This window comes from Aspergillus foveolatus (genome assembly GCF_047715535.1).
Source record: "Aspergillus foveolatus strain CBS 279.81 unplaced genomic scaffold BDW70scaffold_124, whole genome shotgun sequence".
Lineage (NCBI taxonomy): Eukaryota > Fungi > Ascomycota > Eurotiomycetes > Eurotiales > Aspergillaceae > Aspergillus > Aspergillus foveolatus.
The window spans coordinates 1-12,792 of NW_027396188.1; the positions used below are offsets into that span (position 1 = coordinate 1).

The window sequence follows — 12,792 nt, forward strand, 5'->3', positions numbered from 1 at the left end:
AAGTGGTGTCCATCCATAATTATCACTGGCATTGACATCAGCTCCATGCTCAATCAGGAGCCTTGCCACAGCCTCATGGCCATTCTCTAACGCCCGTAAGAGTGGTGTTTGACCGCCCAGGTCCACCTCATTCAGGCTGCCACCAGTTTGGAGAAGCAACTTGACAATGATAGCTCGACCTTCCTGCGCAGCCCAAGATAGCGGTGTCCGATTTTCATAATGTTTCAAATCTTTCCGGTGGTTTAGACCCTCTGTAATGTCAACTCCGTCGCACATCCTTGAAGGCGCCATTAGGAGAGCAGCGGCAGCGTCTCTGTTACAATTGGCTAAAGCAGCAAATAGGGGGTACCTGTATCTCCCCCCTAACGCATGAATATTTTGATCATCTTTGCGCCTTGTGCTGATCAACTCCGAGAGTCCCTTCTCTGCGAGTAGATAAAAGAGATTTATTTCTGGGCTGTACCTGCGAATCTTGAATTTTTCGAAAAGGTTGCTAGCTTTAACCCAATCAGAAACAGGAAAGGCAGAGAGGAACTTGTCTTGAGGTACCGATTTTGCCGCAGTATTAGCATGGTCAAGAACATGCTGAGTAGCATACTCCAGAAATGGGTACTTTCTTGGTATTTCCATTTGCCCGTCGGGCTCGGCCTCTGCCAATTGCCTGCTAACAGCCACGACGCCTAAAATATGAGTCATATATAAGCTGCAAGATTGTTTCAGTGTCTCATGGCTTTGGCTTTCAAGGTCTGTTCCAAGACCAGGCCACAATTCATGCAAACCATTATCCTTGATAAGAAAGTCTCGGACAGATTCATGGATAAATTGAATTGTTGGTTTTTGAGATTTTGTTATCTCAGCAAGGCCTTTCGAGGAGCTGATAACACATTTGTTATATATGGTATCACTGTCATCTCGAAAACTGATATCTGGGATTTCAGGATCGACTAAACCCTTCAAAGTCAAGCCAGACCACAGAGCATGGTAGAACTCCTTTGGTTGCAAGGGTCGTTTTGCGTATAGAATCCAGAGGATGCAAAGCAAAAAATCCTCCATATTCTCATTATCACGCCTCAGGATGTCTCTGAACAATTCGCTTAAATCACTTGGTATTTCTGTGAGTCGTTTCCTCAAAGCCAGTCCTCCCCTTCGGTATTCTCTGTTAAGGATATCAACAACCAAGACAACCCACATGAAGACACCAGCAGCTTTCGAGAGAAGCTGGGGTTGCAGTTCCTCTCTAAGCGCTGGCTCCCCAATTTGCAGGCGGCTACTGACGTAGATTTCCATATCTCCAGCATGGCCCGACTGATCTTCTAGTGTAAGCCGAATCCCCCATCGACTAGCGATATATGGATAATGTCGACTAGAAAAGCATATCCGTAGGGGCACTCCTTTCGCTGTAGATTTCTCCGCTAATTCTTCAAAGCAAAGTACCATATCCACAACTTGTTGTTCATCACACTCATCAAGAGCATCAACAAAGCATGTAAATGGGCGCTGACCAAGGGCGGTGATTGCATTGCAAAAGAGGCCCTTTAGAGAATTCAAAGAAGGGCAGTCATTCTGATTTGGAGGAACAAGGTCAACATCATCCAGCACTGCCTGGAGATCAGGATACCCTTCAAGCAGCTGGAGTAGCAACGATCGGTACATCCCCAGGATTGATTTTTCCAAGGGTTCTCCTCGAGCGTTGAAGAAAAAGGAAGCAGTAACGGCATGCATGTGGCGGGCTTTCTTTTTCCTGTTCAAGTATGCAAATTTCATGATTGTTGACTTGCCAGCACCAGGCTTGCCACTAATCCATAAAAAGCCGTGATTTTGCTTCAATTGTTCAGGATCGAGCCATGCTTCATAGTCAGGATGGCTAAGAAACCATCGGCATGTTTTAGCGTGCGCGGATTTGATAGTTAATTTACGTGAATCAATCTGGTCGAATCTAAGAGATTCAAGCAAGCGCTGCCGGCGTTCAAGTTGCATTTCATGTGTTGAACATCGACCTATACGTCAGGTGTTAGGTGCCGGAACTCGATGCCATTCTCAAGACCATTAGCTAACTTACGATCATTGGGCGTGTAGTCATTATATGCGGATACCGCCAGAGGTAGCTCCTCGAGTAGTTCTCTCGCGTATGCTGCAGCTACAGCAGCGGCATACCTCTGCCATCCATCACTCTTGTGAGAATCTGCGTAGTCGCAAATGCCACGGATTGGGAGACAAGGGAGGATATCCATCAGACCAGCAGCCTCCATTTCAAAGCATATGACATCCAGTTGTTGAGCAATCCTATCCCGGATAATGCCAGTCTTCATGACTTGATTCCCTGAAGCAATAGCGCCATAGTGAATTACCACATCGTCCAGGGCCCGTTTCCTCCGCGGTACAAGCTTCGAATGGTCGCATGCATCACAGCCAGCTGCCGGCGACGCGTGATCGTAGGTCGTTTCGTATAGACGATCTGGTAAGCTTGGACGATTGTATTCAGAGTGCGTCCCAAGCTTCTGCCGTAGAATGGATGAAACTCGACTCGGTCCTAGCTCGTGCTTTGCCCGGAGGCTGGACACAGCTGTCCCGAGCAGCTGGTGTGGAATCCTTGGAAATGCTGTCCGTTGGAGCTGTCCATCTCCGACTGTTTTTCCAAGATCATACTGCATCACCCTTGTTCCGACAACAATATCACCCAGACGCACATCAGCCTTGCCTGGAACGCCACCGCCAATCCCGACGATCAATCCAGCGCGGATTCGTGGAAACGTTCGCTTCATGTTCGTCATAATGTTGGCCGCATTGTTTGTTCCATACTGCTCTGCTGGCAGGCAAGCAATAACAACGTTGTGCTGAGCAATTCTTCCTAGTGTATAAGTATTGCTGTCGTCTGCAGACGTACGCAAGGCTCGGTGAACCTCATCCAGCATGGCCCGGGCTGCCGCCATCTCTATAGAGAGCGCGCAAATCCAAGCAATGGTATAATCATCGTGTTGTAGACTGGACAAGCTGTCATAGTGGGAAGTCTTTTGTCGCTTCGCAGGGGGGAACAAGTCTAATCCAGCCTGCTCTTCATACCAAACACCCTGGCTATCCATCTCCTGCAGCATGTTTATCTGGCTAGGGTGGGATTGCCAAGTTCGTTCGCTGATGATACACCAGTAGCGCAGATGGTCGCTGAATAGGGAAACATATATGAATGGCAATGTTGCCAGGACGTTTACGAGCAGGCCTCGCATCGAGCAGGAAATTGGAAATAAGAGCAGGGTGACCTGACTGCTAATGCGGGGGCAATGAGGCTACTAGCTGCAAGGCTGTGACCGTGTCCAAGTACTAACAGCATGCGCCACATTCGTCCTCACTGACTCTCATCATGTTTCCGGTCAAATGAAGTAGCAGCCATGCTATCATCATGAAAGACCTTGTTGTTACACCGTGAGATATAGCGTTATTCATTGCCTGACCCCTCAACTTATGGTGCAAATACAGAATCATTTTGTAAACCGTGGGACCAAGGTGCTCTGTAAGATACTCTGTAAGATACCCTGTAAGATGCCATCGACAATAACAGGTGAGGCGAGGTCAGTCACGTGCACACAGCCTTGCGCACATACTCACGCCGGCACTGCGCCCACTTGGGGAGAATCAAACATTCTCGAGAGTTATCATGCTCTCTTTCATGAAAGTACCTGCTTCAATGCAGAGCGGCACACAGACGAAGGTGGGACACGGAAACCGGGTGCCCAGTTTGCTGTAGTGTGTTTAGGCGACTCCCACACCTGTCAGTTAGAGATGTACACAAAGTTCACCAGGAGGTCACTTTATGCGCACACAGACTTAGAGCTAGCGTCTTGGCGGTGCGCCTAGAAGAATGACCTGTGTTTGAAGGAAAGTGGTTTTGTTGCCCACTGTATAGGCTACTTCAGGAACAGGCACTTGGCTGAAGTCACTATGCAAATGTGCAGTTGAAGGCCCATCAAGTCGGGTGGATCTAGACCATTATACCAAGACCCTCGCCATCATGACGACATACAACAAGATGCCACCCAGTAACAGGCGTTGTTTAAATCCGGCTCGCGTGCTTTGTTTCCTTGTATCGTCTAACCGCAAATACCGCGATTAAGGAAAAAGTAAGTTGAAATGGCTCAGGAAAGCCTCCTAACCTCCTTCCTGGGCGCCCTACAGGCCTGCGTCTCCGTCCTCCTAACCCTAGCCTACGGCGTCGCAGCCCGCAAATTCGGGCTCATCCAGCGCTCCTCCATCAACGATGTCTCCAGTCTAGGTGTCAAAGTCCTCTTGCCAGCCCTAATTCTCGTGCATCTAGGCGAGCAGTTGAAGCTGGACAACGCGTTGAACTATGTTCCTGTACTCGGTACTATCCCCATATCCATACTTGAATATTCAATTGACCATCACTAGTCTGGTCAATCACCTATACAACCTTTTCGATTCTTCTCGCGCGGTTGGCGTCGAGACTCCTCAGACTCCCTGACTGGGTGACGCCAGCCTCAGCGTTCAACAATACGACGTCATTGCCATTGCTTCTGTTGCAGTCACTTGAGGGTGTTGGGAGTCTAAAGGTGATTGTGAAGGATAGCGAGTCAATCTCTGATGCCGTTGCCAGAGCGCAGAGCTATTTTTTGCTTTGCGGCGTCATCAGCAAGACCATCGGGTATGTAGTCGGGCCAACAATGCTTACCAGCGAGCAAGACGAGAGGGACGACAGAGATGATAATGGTCGTGCCGAGGATGCGCATTATACCGACCCTTATGCTGGCACAGCAGACGAGGAAAGTCCCCTACTCAACAGCCATGGACGAATCCAAAAACGCCAGGATACCTCCACCGTTTCTGGCAAGATCAGGCGCTGGACAAAGAAGGCAGTCTTTGTCTTCCCGAAATATCTCGGCCAGAAAATTTTCAAGCCCGATACGCCCATGGCTGATATCGCGATCATATGCACGCTTATCGGCAGCGTCCTCGGTCTTGTTCCGCAACTGCACAAAGCGTTCTTTAATAGCTATGAGGATGGAGGCATCTTCAATGCATGGTTGACCTCAAGTATCAAGAACATTGGGAAACTGTTCACGACGCTGCAGATTTTCGTCGTTGGCTGCGAGCTAGGGGTCAGTTTTGAAAAGATGAAGAAAGACGCTAATGGTGATGGCGACGGTGATGGGAGCGGTGGTCAGAGCAGTAACCCTGGGTGGAAGGAGATTCTGACCATCTTTTTGATACGGCTTGTTATTTGGCCGGCGTGAGTACTCCTTTCCCTTATCACTGGATTTTTCGTCATTCGATAAACCGCGTCGATTCAGAGAGATGATTGCTAACCTGCCTATCCCGTATAGTCTCAGCATCTCTATCATATACGGACTCGCGAAGAAAACCACCATGCTGAGGTCGGACCCGATCCTCTGGTTCAGTATGATGCTCATGCCGGCGGGACCGCCGGCACTGGTTATCCAGGGACTCGCAGAATTGGCGAAGGCGTCAGAGACACAGAAGATGACTATTGCCAAGACGTTGACGGTATGTTGCCTACCTACCTCGTCTTCTGGAGAGTGGTGGATGGTAGATAATCGTGGACATGCTAACGGATGGCAGATTATGTATATGCTCTCGCCGTGTATTTCGTTCACGATTACCGGGGCCTTGAAAGCATGTCAAGGTGTAGTCGAGGGGAAGTCGGCTTAACCTAAGAAATAACCTAAGAGTTAACCTAAGATATAAATTTACTTTACTTCACGTTGAGACTCAAAAAATATTGCATATTGATTTCAGAATCAAATTATAGTGACTTTCGTCTCGATTTCTTGATTTAAACGACTAGATTACATATTCCACACATTGAAAATCTCGTCAGGAGGTCGTCGAGCCGTAGGTTAATCCGTATTCTAGGAAGGCACCATGTCGACTGAGACGCAACGAGGGTTCTCAGGTGCGACTACTTCTATTGAGTCGTTAGCATTCTACTACCTCTAAGTACATTGTAGAAGGGTGCATACTCCGCACTCCTTGCATTGGCAGTTCTGACCGCAAGTACAGGAGTTGGGACCGCTGCAGTTGCAGGTGCTTCCAGATCCACAGCCGCAACCACCCATTTTAGTATGCTGTCGTAAGGTAAAAGATTTAAGAAGTCTGAATTTCGAGGAAGAGTGAGGTGGAGATGGCTATTTCAGTGCCACGGATGTAATTATGGAGCTCAAGATTTTGAATTTAATAAACTAAAACGAAGTTCGGGAGGCGTGAATATATAGCTCTGAGCGAGGCAACAGAGCGGGCGGGGAAACTGATTCATTATGAGGTCACAGGGTTAGAAAGTTCCGCTGTTCCACGGAAGGTTCACTCATGCTATCATGCTACTGGAATCCTCTACTCGGCGTTCGGCGAGAAACCTGGACCGGTGTTGTACCACTATGATGGCATTTGTGTTAGGTACCAGGAAGTCTTGTTCTGGCGGAAACGAAAATCTGGGGTCCAATATGCGGGTTGATGCCTCACTTTCAAATTGCGTTGCTTTGATTCCTCTACGATGTAGGTAAATAGTCTTATCTTTGGCATCGCAAACTTGGGAGTACTGGCGAGTACTGGCGAGTACTGGCGAAGTACTCAGAGTAGTCGATCTGTAGAATAAGCACCAAAATAGACCGTGGTGAACCGTGACAGCCAGAATAATCCCGAATTACAGTTTGTGAGCCAATCGTGTTGGCAGACGACTGTTCATTGTCATGCTCCTAACATCCCTTGAATATCCGGCCTAGTAGTCTCCCGATGGCGTCAGGATATCCCTGTGTTGGGTATGGATGACGCCCCAATCAGTCAGCTGGATCGCAGCCCCAAGGGTTCCTGACTCGGCTGATACCAGCCTGATACGTACTGTCGACTCTGCTGCGTTATTCTGGGCCTTTGCCGTATGTTGGCAACGCAGTGTTCAAAACACTGAGTTGGCAAGGATTCGACTCAGAAGCGGTCGAAGAGTCAAGACTCCAGTCTATCAGCCACCAGTCTACCTGTGAACAATTGAGTCCAGTTGAAGATAAAAGATCAAAATTCATGGAAGAACTGTGGGGTTGCAGTTTCGATATTGTGACGGCTTGACGGCTGCTTGGGAACGATAAGACTCAAGGATAAGAATCAAGAGATAGTTGAGATATGGGCAATGCTGTAGAAAGTGGATTTGTTAGGCTGAATCGGCAGCTTCACCACTTTGGCCTTGTAAACACCCAGTCCACGGCGTAGCGGGCGCTATCGTGCTTGGAACATTCTTACCCATGAGTGACGGGCCCACGGAGAATAGTTCTGTCCATCCCCGAATGCTTCAACCTCATCTCTCTGTCTACCTGAGAGCTTTCTTTCACCCTTCCACCAAATCCAGCTCCTGTTCAGACCGTCCGTACCGGTTGCCCAACGCTTCCAAGCTCGAGTCTCGTTTCGTCTCTTCCACTCAATCTTGGTCTCATACCGACCCCGTCTTCTCCCGTCTCGTCTTGTGGAGCTGCGCTTTCCCCAGCGTAGGCCCGATAAGACCTCGCTCACTCCGCCCGATCTGAAGCCTCTCCTCGCCCTGTTTCCCTTTGCAGCCGATATCGTCAAGAACCCTCGCACAAATCGTCTTGATCACATCCAGTACATCCAGTATTTACCCTCGAGGTAAGGATTGAAGGGCTCCTGATCTGGATCCAGCTCAGGGCAGGGTACTGAGCTTCCACAAGCGTCAGGACCCACCACTGATATAGTTCTGCTCTCCTGGTTCTTCTACAGAGCCGGGCGGAAAGGGCAGATTGGAACATAGCCGATCTGGCAGACGCCCCTCCTTTTCACTCGCCCTCGTCCGCGGCCCCCGACCTCCCCAACGCTTCCATCCCGTCCGACCCGATCCTCTCCCGTTCGAACGCCGGTTCCCCCGTCGACAGCATCCCGCCCTCACCCCAGCGAGACACTGTCAGCAGCGACCGCCGTTCCGGTCTCGCCGAGCGTTCAACAGCGTCTAACCGTCGCCGTCGTCTCAGTCCATCCGATACACTTAATTCCTATACATACGGGACAGGAGGTCGCGCGGGAGGTCACACGGCGGCAAGCGAAATCAGCTCTCAAGACCAAACTACCCAGTTCGGCCCCTCAGTAGAGGGCCACCCTCCGTTCTCCAAGCGCAGGCGCCTGGCAAATATGCGACCAGATGGAATCTCGAGTACGAATAACTTCTCGCAGCTGTCGAAGGGCGGGGCCGCCTCGCCCGCTCAGAAGGCGGCCCTGTCTCGAGCTCTGAACGGCCAGGCTTCGTATTCTGGTTCGAATGGGGAGATGAAGGTGGATGGGTTCCAGAAGCCTTCAAAAACTTCTTCATATTTCAACCATGATCGTGAAGAAGTGACCAGAATCCTTATTCAGAGTCTCTACGAGCTTGGTTACAGTAATTCGGCCGCATTATTGAGCAAGGAGAGCGGCTACCAACTCGAGAGCCCAGCGGTTGCGATCTTCAGAAATGCAGTGCTCGAGGGACGGTGGGCCGAGGCGGAACGCATACTGGTACAATCTTTTCAGGAACAGGGTCAGGAAGAAACCGCGAGCAAGGAGAAGTTGGCACTGGTTGAGAACGCCGAGAAGAGTGAAATGCTGTTCTATCTCCGGCAACAAAAGTTCCTAGAGCTCCTTGATGCTCGAGATCTCGGAGCGGCATTAATGGTGCTTCGCCATGAGCTTACGCCTTTGAACTACGATGTTGGACGTTTGCACGCTCTTTCCAGGTAAGCAGATTGGTTTTGCATAAATACCCTCACTAACAATACCTCAGTTTACTTATGTGTCCTCCGGAACATCTTCATGACCAAGCCAGCTGGGACGGTCCCGTCAGCTTCTCGAGAGAAAGGTTGTTATCTGAGTTGTCAAGTAAGTTGTGTTGACTCCACCCCAATGAATACCAGTTTAACCGAAGCAGAATCGATATCGCCGTCGGTGATGATTCCAGATAACCGACTGGCCACGTTATTGGATCACGTCAAACAAAACCAGATAAACCAGTGCTTATATCATAATACCGCGCAGTCTCCATCTCTCTACTCGGATCACATGTGCGACCGGGATGACTTTCCTCTTGGCACGAAACTGGAGCTCAATAAACATACCGATGAGGTCTGGCATTGTCAATTTTCCCACGACGGTACGAAGTTGGTCACGGCGGGCCGGGACAGTAATGTAATCATTTACGACACAAGCACCTTCTCTGTGCTTTATATCCTAGGAGAACATAAGAACGGGGTCGCTCATGCTGTTTGGAGCCCAGATGATACCAAGTTGATCACTTGCTCTCGTGATTCAACAGCTCGTGTTTGGAGCACAGAGGTATGCTTTAGGCTTGATCTATTCGCATTATCGAAGCTGACCAAGACAGACCGGAAGATGTCTCCTCACTATCAACAAACACCAAGAGCCAGTGACCGCAGCCGTTTGGGCTCCTGATGGTGAATCGTTCGTCACAGCCTCCCTCGACGTGAACTCCCAGCTATGCCACTGGAACATGCGGGGCGAGAGTTTGTATATGTGGCACGGCGGCTTCCGAGTTTATGATTGTGCCATCACACCCGACGGCCGGCGCCTGATTGCTGTGGACGTTGAGAGGAAGATTCGCGTGTACAACTTCCACACCCACGAGGAAGAATATATTCTTCCGTTGAAGAGCAAGGCAACTTCCGTTGTTGTCAGCAGAGATTCGCGCCACATGCTTGTAAATTTGACCGAATGCCAGATTCAATTGATAGACATCGAAACGAGTGAAGTCATACGTCGCTTCCAAGGTCAGAAGCAGAGTACGTTTATCATCCGGAGTACATTTGGGGGCGCCGCAGAAAACTTTGTCGTTAGTGGCAGTGAAGGTATGATACGGTCACTCCATACTTCTCTGCAAGTTTGCTGACAAGGAAAGATTCTCGGATATATGTCTGGCATAAAGAAAACGGGACACTGGTTGAGACTCTCGAAGGACATTTGGAGGGATGTGTAAACGCCATTTCATGGAACCCTGCAGATCCTGGCATGTTCGCATCAGCGGGCGACGACTGCTTGGTTAAAATGTGAGTCCTATAAAACAGTATGCCTTAAGTCCTCGTGCTAATCACATATCAGCTGGACTCGAGAGCGCGATGCCCATCCCAACAGTGTGCCTGGGAAACGGCGAGCGGTGTCTGGGAACGGCTATGCACGGACGAGTGCATTGCGGTCGACATCAGGTTTCTGATCGCCCGTCCAACCCCGTATATTCGCTAAATTCGTAACTATCGTCTCAACCTCAGTGAATTATTTCATGTCCTTTCCATTCCCACCTCCTGAATATACGCATCATTCGCGGTTTTACCGTGTTCCATTCAATACAGGTCGCTGGCGCCATGCTTTTGGTATCACAGATTGTCACATATTTTGCATCCCTTCCCTGGCGTTGAACCTCTTCCCACTTCCGATCTTGTCTCATAGTTTCTGCATTTCTACCCTATACAGCTGCTATCCCCATTTTTGTTGATTCGATACACGGTCTCCTACGCGCTCATATCGTCTACTTTATCTATTTATGCTACGAGTTTTGGCGGTCTCAATAAATACGAGGATTGTTGGGGTTGGGTGTATTTAGTGAACCGAGCTTTGGGCTGTCATTGTCATTCTCTATGGTGTTTCGTCAAATATCTGATTCTTTGACTTCTACGCATGCACAGACGCAAGTCCATCTAACTTTTCGTGAACTGACTATAACTAGACTTGCTCGGCCTAATGGGAGTTGGCTACTTTATATAAATTGATACGGATAGGTGTCTCTACGTATCCGCTCGGACTGCCGGGGAGTTTCCTTTTAACTATTAGGTAGTGTTACCTACGTAGGCGCAGCCCCTGAAAAAAACAACTTGCGATAGTTCATTCCAATCAAACATCGATGACATAGTCAGGTGGTTATGTTCTGATTTAAATTGAGTGCACAGGCTATAGTGTCCCACGCTATTAAGGTGGCCACACACTTTGTCACGTCACTGAAGGTGAGGTATCAAAAGATGCGCTATAATATGATGACTTTTAAGAATTGACAGTTAGTCCTCTTAGTCTTCAGTCTTGCGTGTAACTAGAGTAGTGGCCTTACCAATCTGGTTACATTCCCTTTTCCTCCACTCTGCCTTTGCTTTTCCTTTGCAAGCATTTACTTGCTGTCCCTGACGTAATATGCCTAGCCACGTAGGTATGGCGTGGACATGGATGGATGCATAGACGGACCCGGCTCGTGCGTTTACTAATATGTGTGGAAAGTTGTGATCAAGATAAGATTGACTGGTTGGCTGAGAGCATTTTCAAAGTGCGCGAGGTATAATAAGATCGTAGTAGACAGGTAGGTGGTTTAAGAGAGGAGGTCGGCAACTGTATGTTTGTCAGTTCCATAGTCCTTAATCGCGCGGAGAGGTCATGGGGCGGCACTCACCATTCATAGGCATCTCGTCAATTTGCGTAGAGTAGTATAATTCAATATCGCGCAGGATACGCACGTCATCACTCGTGACAAAATTTATGGCAACACCCTTGCGACCAAACCGACCGCTTCGACCGATACGGTGGATGTAGTTTTCACGGTTGGTGGGGAGATCGTAGTTGATGACAAGAGAAACTTGCTGAACATCGATACCACGCGCCCAAACGTCAGTGGAGATAAGCACTCGCGAGTTACCCTGACGGAAATCCTGCATGATGCTGTCTCGTTCCTTTTGTGGCATCTCTCCATGCATGCTTGATACTGTGAAGTTGGCTTCGCGCATCTTGTCCGTGAGCCAGTCGACCTTTCTACGGGTGTTGCAGAAGATGACGGCTTGTGTGATAGTTAAAGTATCGTACAGGTCGCATAGAGTATCAAACTTCCATTCTTCCTTCTCGACAGCGATGAAGTATTGCTTGATGCCTTCGAGCGTCAATTCATCACGCTTGACGAGGACACGGACGGGGTCTGTCATGAATTTGGTCGTCATATCAAGCACATCGTAGGGGAGGGTAGCGGATACGACAACAACTTGCGTGGCTGGGGGGAGATAACGGTAGACATCGTAAATCTGTTCTCGAAATCCGCGGTTGAGGAGTTCGTCGGCTTCATCAAGGACCAACATCTTGATATGACGCGTGCGCAGGTGACGTCTCCGGATCATATCGGCGACACGGCCGGGTGTACCAGACACAACGTGTTGACCGTAATCGAGCTTGCGAATGTCTTCACCGATATTTGTGCCTCCAATACAAGCGTGACATTGAACGTTCATGTAATCACCAAGGGCCATGATGACCGACTGAATCTGAGTCGCAAGTTCGCGGGTGGGAGAGAGAACAAGTGCTACCCTATGTTAGATATGAAAAGCAACAGTCATTTTCCTGCATACCTTGAGTTTCGCGAACAACGGTATCGATGACTTGCAGAGCGCTGATCGAGAAAGTCGCCGTTTTACCGGTACCGGACTGCGCTTGAGCGATTGTATCGCGACCCTTGCAGATCTGGACGATCGCGCGGGACTGAACAGCTGATGGTGACTCGTATCCGTATGCGTAGATACCACGAAGAAGGCTTTCCTTTAGATGCATATCCTCGAAAGTGGGAGCAACGGTGACCTCCTTGGAGGTGTTAAACTCCATTTTGTCTGAATTTGCGCCGTTAGCGTTTGCGCATCGGTGTTAACTGATAATAACTTACCATCGGCTCGCCTGTCAATTCCGTCCGCCATTTTTACTACTGATTATGAGTAAAAGAAGATTTAATATAGAGTGCTGTTGGTGAGAGGTAGGACTTCAGTATTTCGCCGC

At 49.1% G+C, this 12,792-nt stretch overlaps 4 protein-coding genes across 4 annotated transcripts; 2 read left to right on the forward strand and 2 right to left on the reverse strand.

Moving 5' to 3' along the window:
* Window positions 1-131: 131 nt before the first annotated feature.
* Window positions 132-3,465, reverse strand: BDW70DRAFT_166334 (uncharacterized protein; the record flags this gene model as incomplete). The annotated part of the gene is made up of 3 exons (XM_073741962.1): window positions 2,060-3,465; window positions 275-1,997; window positions 132-183 (listed from the first exon to the last, which is right to left on the reverse strand). Exons 1-3 carry the CDS (start codon window positions 3,219-3,221, stop codon window positions 132-134), a joined length of 2,937 nt encoding a protein of 978 aa, XP_073591073.1. The 5' UTR covers window positions 3,222-3,465.
* A 1,072-nt stretch (window positions 3,466-4,537) lies between these two features.
* BDW70DRAFT_18431 (Auxin Efflux Carrier superfamily) lies at window positions 4,538-6,267 on the forward strand. The gene is made up of 3 exons (XM_073743457.1): window positions 4,538-5,239; window positions 5,334-5,514; window positions 5,590-6,267. The coding sequence occupies exons 1-3, from the start codon at window positions 4,674-4,676 to the stop codon at window positions 5,677-5,679; spliced, it is 837 nt and encodes a 278-aa protein (XP_073591074.1). The 5' UTR covers window positions 4,538-4,673; the 3' UTR covers window positions 5,680-6,267.
* A 989-nt stretch (window positions 6,268-7,256) lies between these two features.
* BDW70DRAFT_154326 (WD40-repeat-containing domain protein) lies at window positions 7,257-10,216 on the forward strand (the record flags this gene model as incomplete). Its single annotated transcript, XM_073739826.1, has 8 exons — window positions 7,257-7,374; window positions 7,404-7,635; window positions 7,749-8,710; window positions 8,777-8,871; window positions 9,028-9,324; window positions 9,374-9,854; window positions 9,932-10,052; window positions 10,105-10,216. 8 exons carry the CDS (start codon window positions 7,257-7,259, stop codon window positions 10,214-10,216), a joined length of 2,418 nt encoding a protein of 805 aa, XP_073591075.1.
* Window positions 10,217-10,738: 522 nt separating this feature from the next.
* BDW70DRAFT_18449 (ATP-dependent RNA helicase eIF4A) lies at window positions 10,739-12,754 on the reverse strand. Its single transcript, XM_073743458.1, has 5 exons — window positions 12,683-12,754; window positions 12,375-12,629; window positions 11,435-12,328; window positions 11,102-11,373; window positions 10,739-11,034 (listed from the first exon to the last, which is right to left on the reverse strand). Exons 1-4 carry the CDS (start codon window positions 12,711-12,713, stop codon window positions 11,354-11,356), a joined length of 1,200 nt encoding a protein of 399 aa, XP_073591076.1. The 5' UTR covers window positions 12,714-12,754; the 3' UTR covers window positions 10,739-11,034; window positions 11,102-11,353.
* Window positions 12,755-12,792: the final 38 nt, after the last annotated feature.

Bases quoted from the DNA above. Each gene is read 5' to 3' on its own strand.
- BDW70DRAFT_18449 (XM_073743458.1), bottom strand. From the start codon at position 12,713: ATGGCGGACGGAATTGACAGGCGAGCCGATG. The intron at 12,630-12,682 runs GTAAGTTATTAT...GCGCAAATTCAG, and splicing joins AATTGACAGGCGAGCCGATG to ACAAAATGGAGTTTAACACC. The intron at 11,374-11,434 runs GTGAGTGCCGCC...ACAAACATACAG, and splicing joins TGACGAGATGCCTATGAATG to TTGCCGACCTCCTCTCTTAA.
- BDW70DRAFT_18431 (XM_073743457.1), top strand. From the start codon at position 4,674: ATGCTTACCAGCGAGCAAGACGAGAGGGACGACAGAGATGATAATGGT. The intron at 5,240-5,333 runs GTGAGTACTCCT...TATCCCGTATAG, and splicing joins CGGCTTGTTATTTGGCCGGC to TCTCAGCATCTCTATCATAT. The intron at 5,515-5,589 runs GTATGTTGCCTA...AACGGATGGCAG, and splicing joins CTATTGCCAAGACGTTGACG to ATTATGTATATGCTCTCGCC.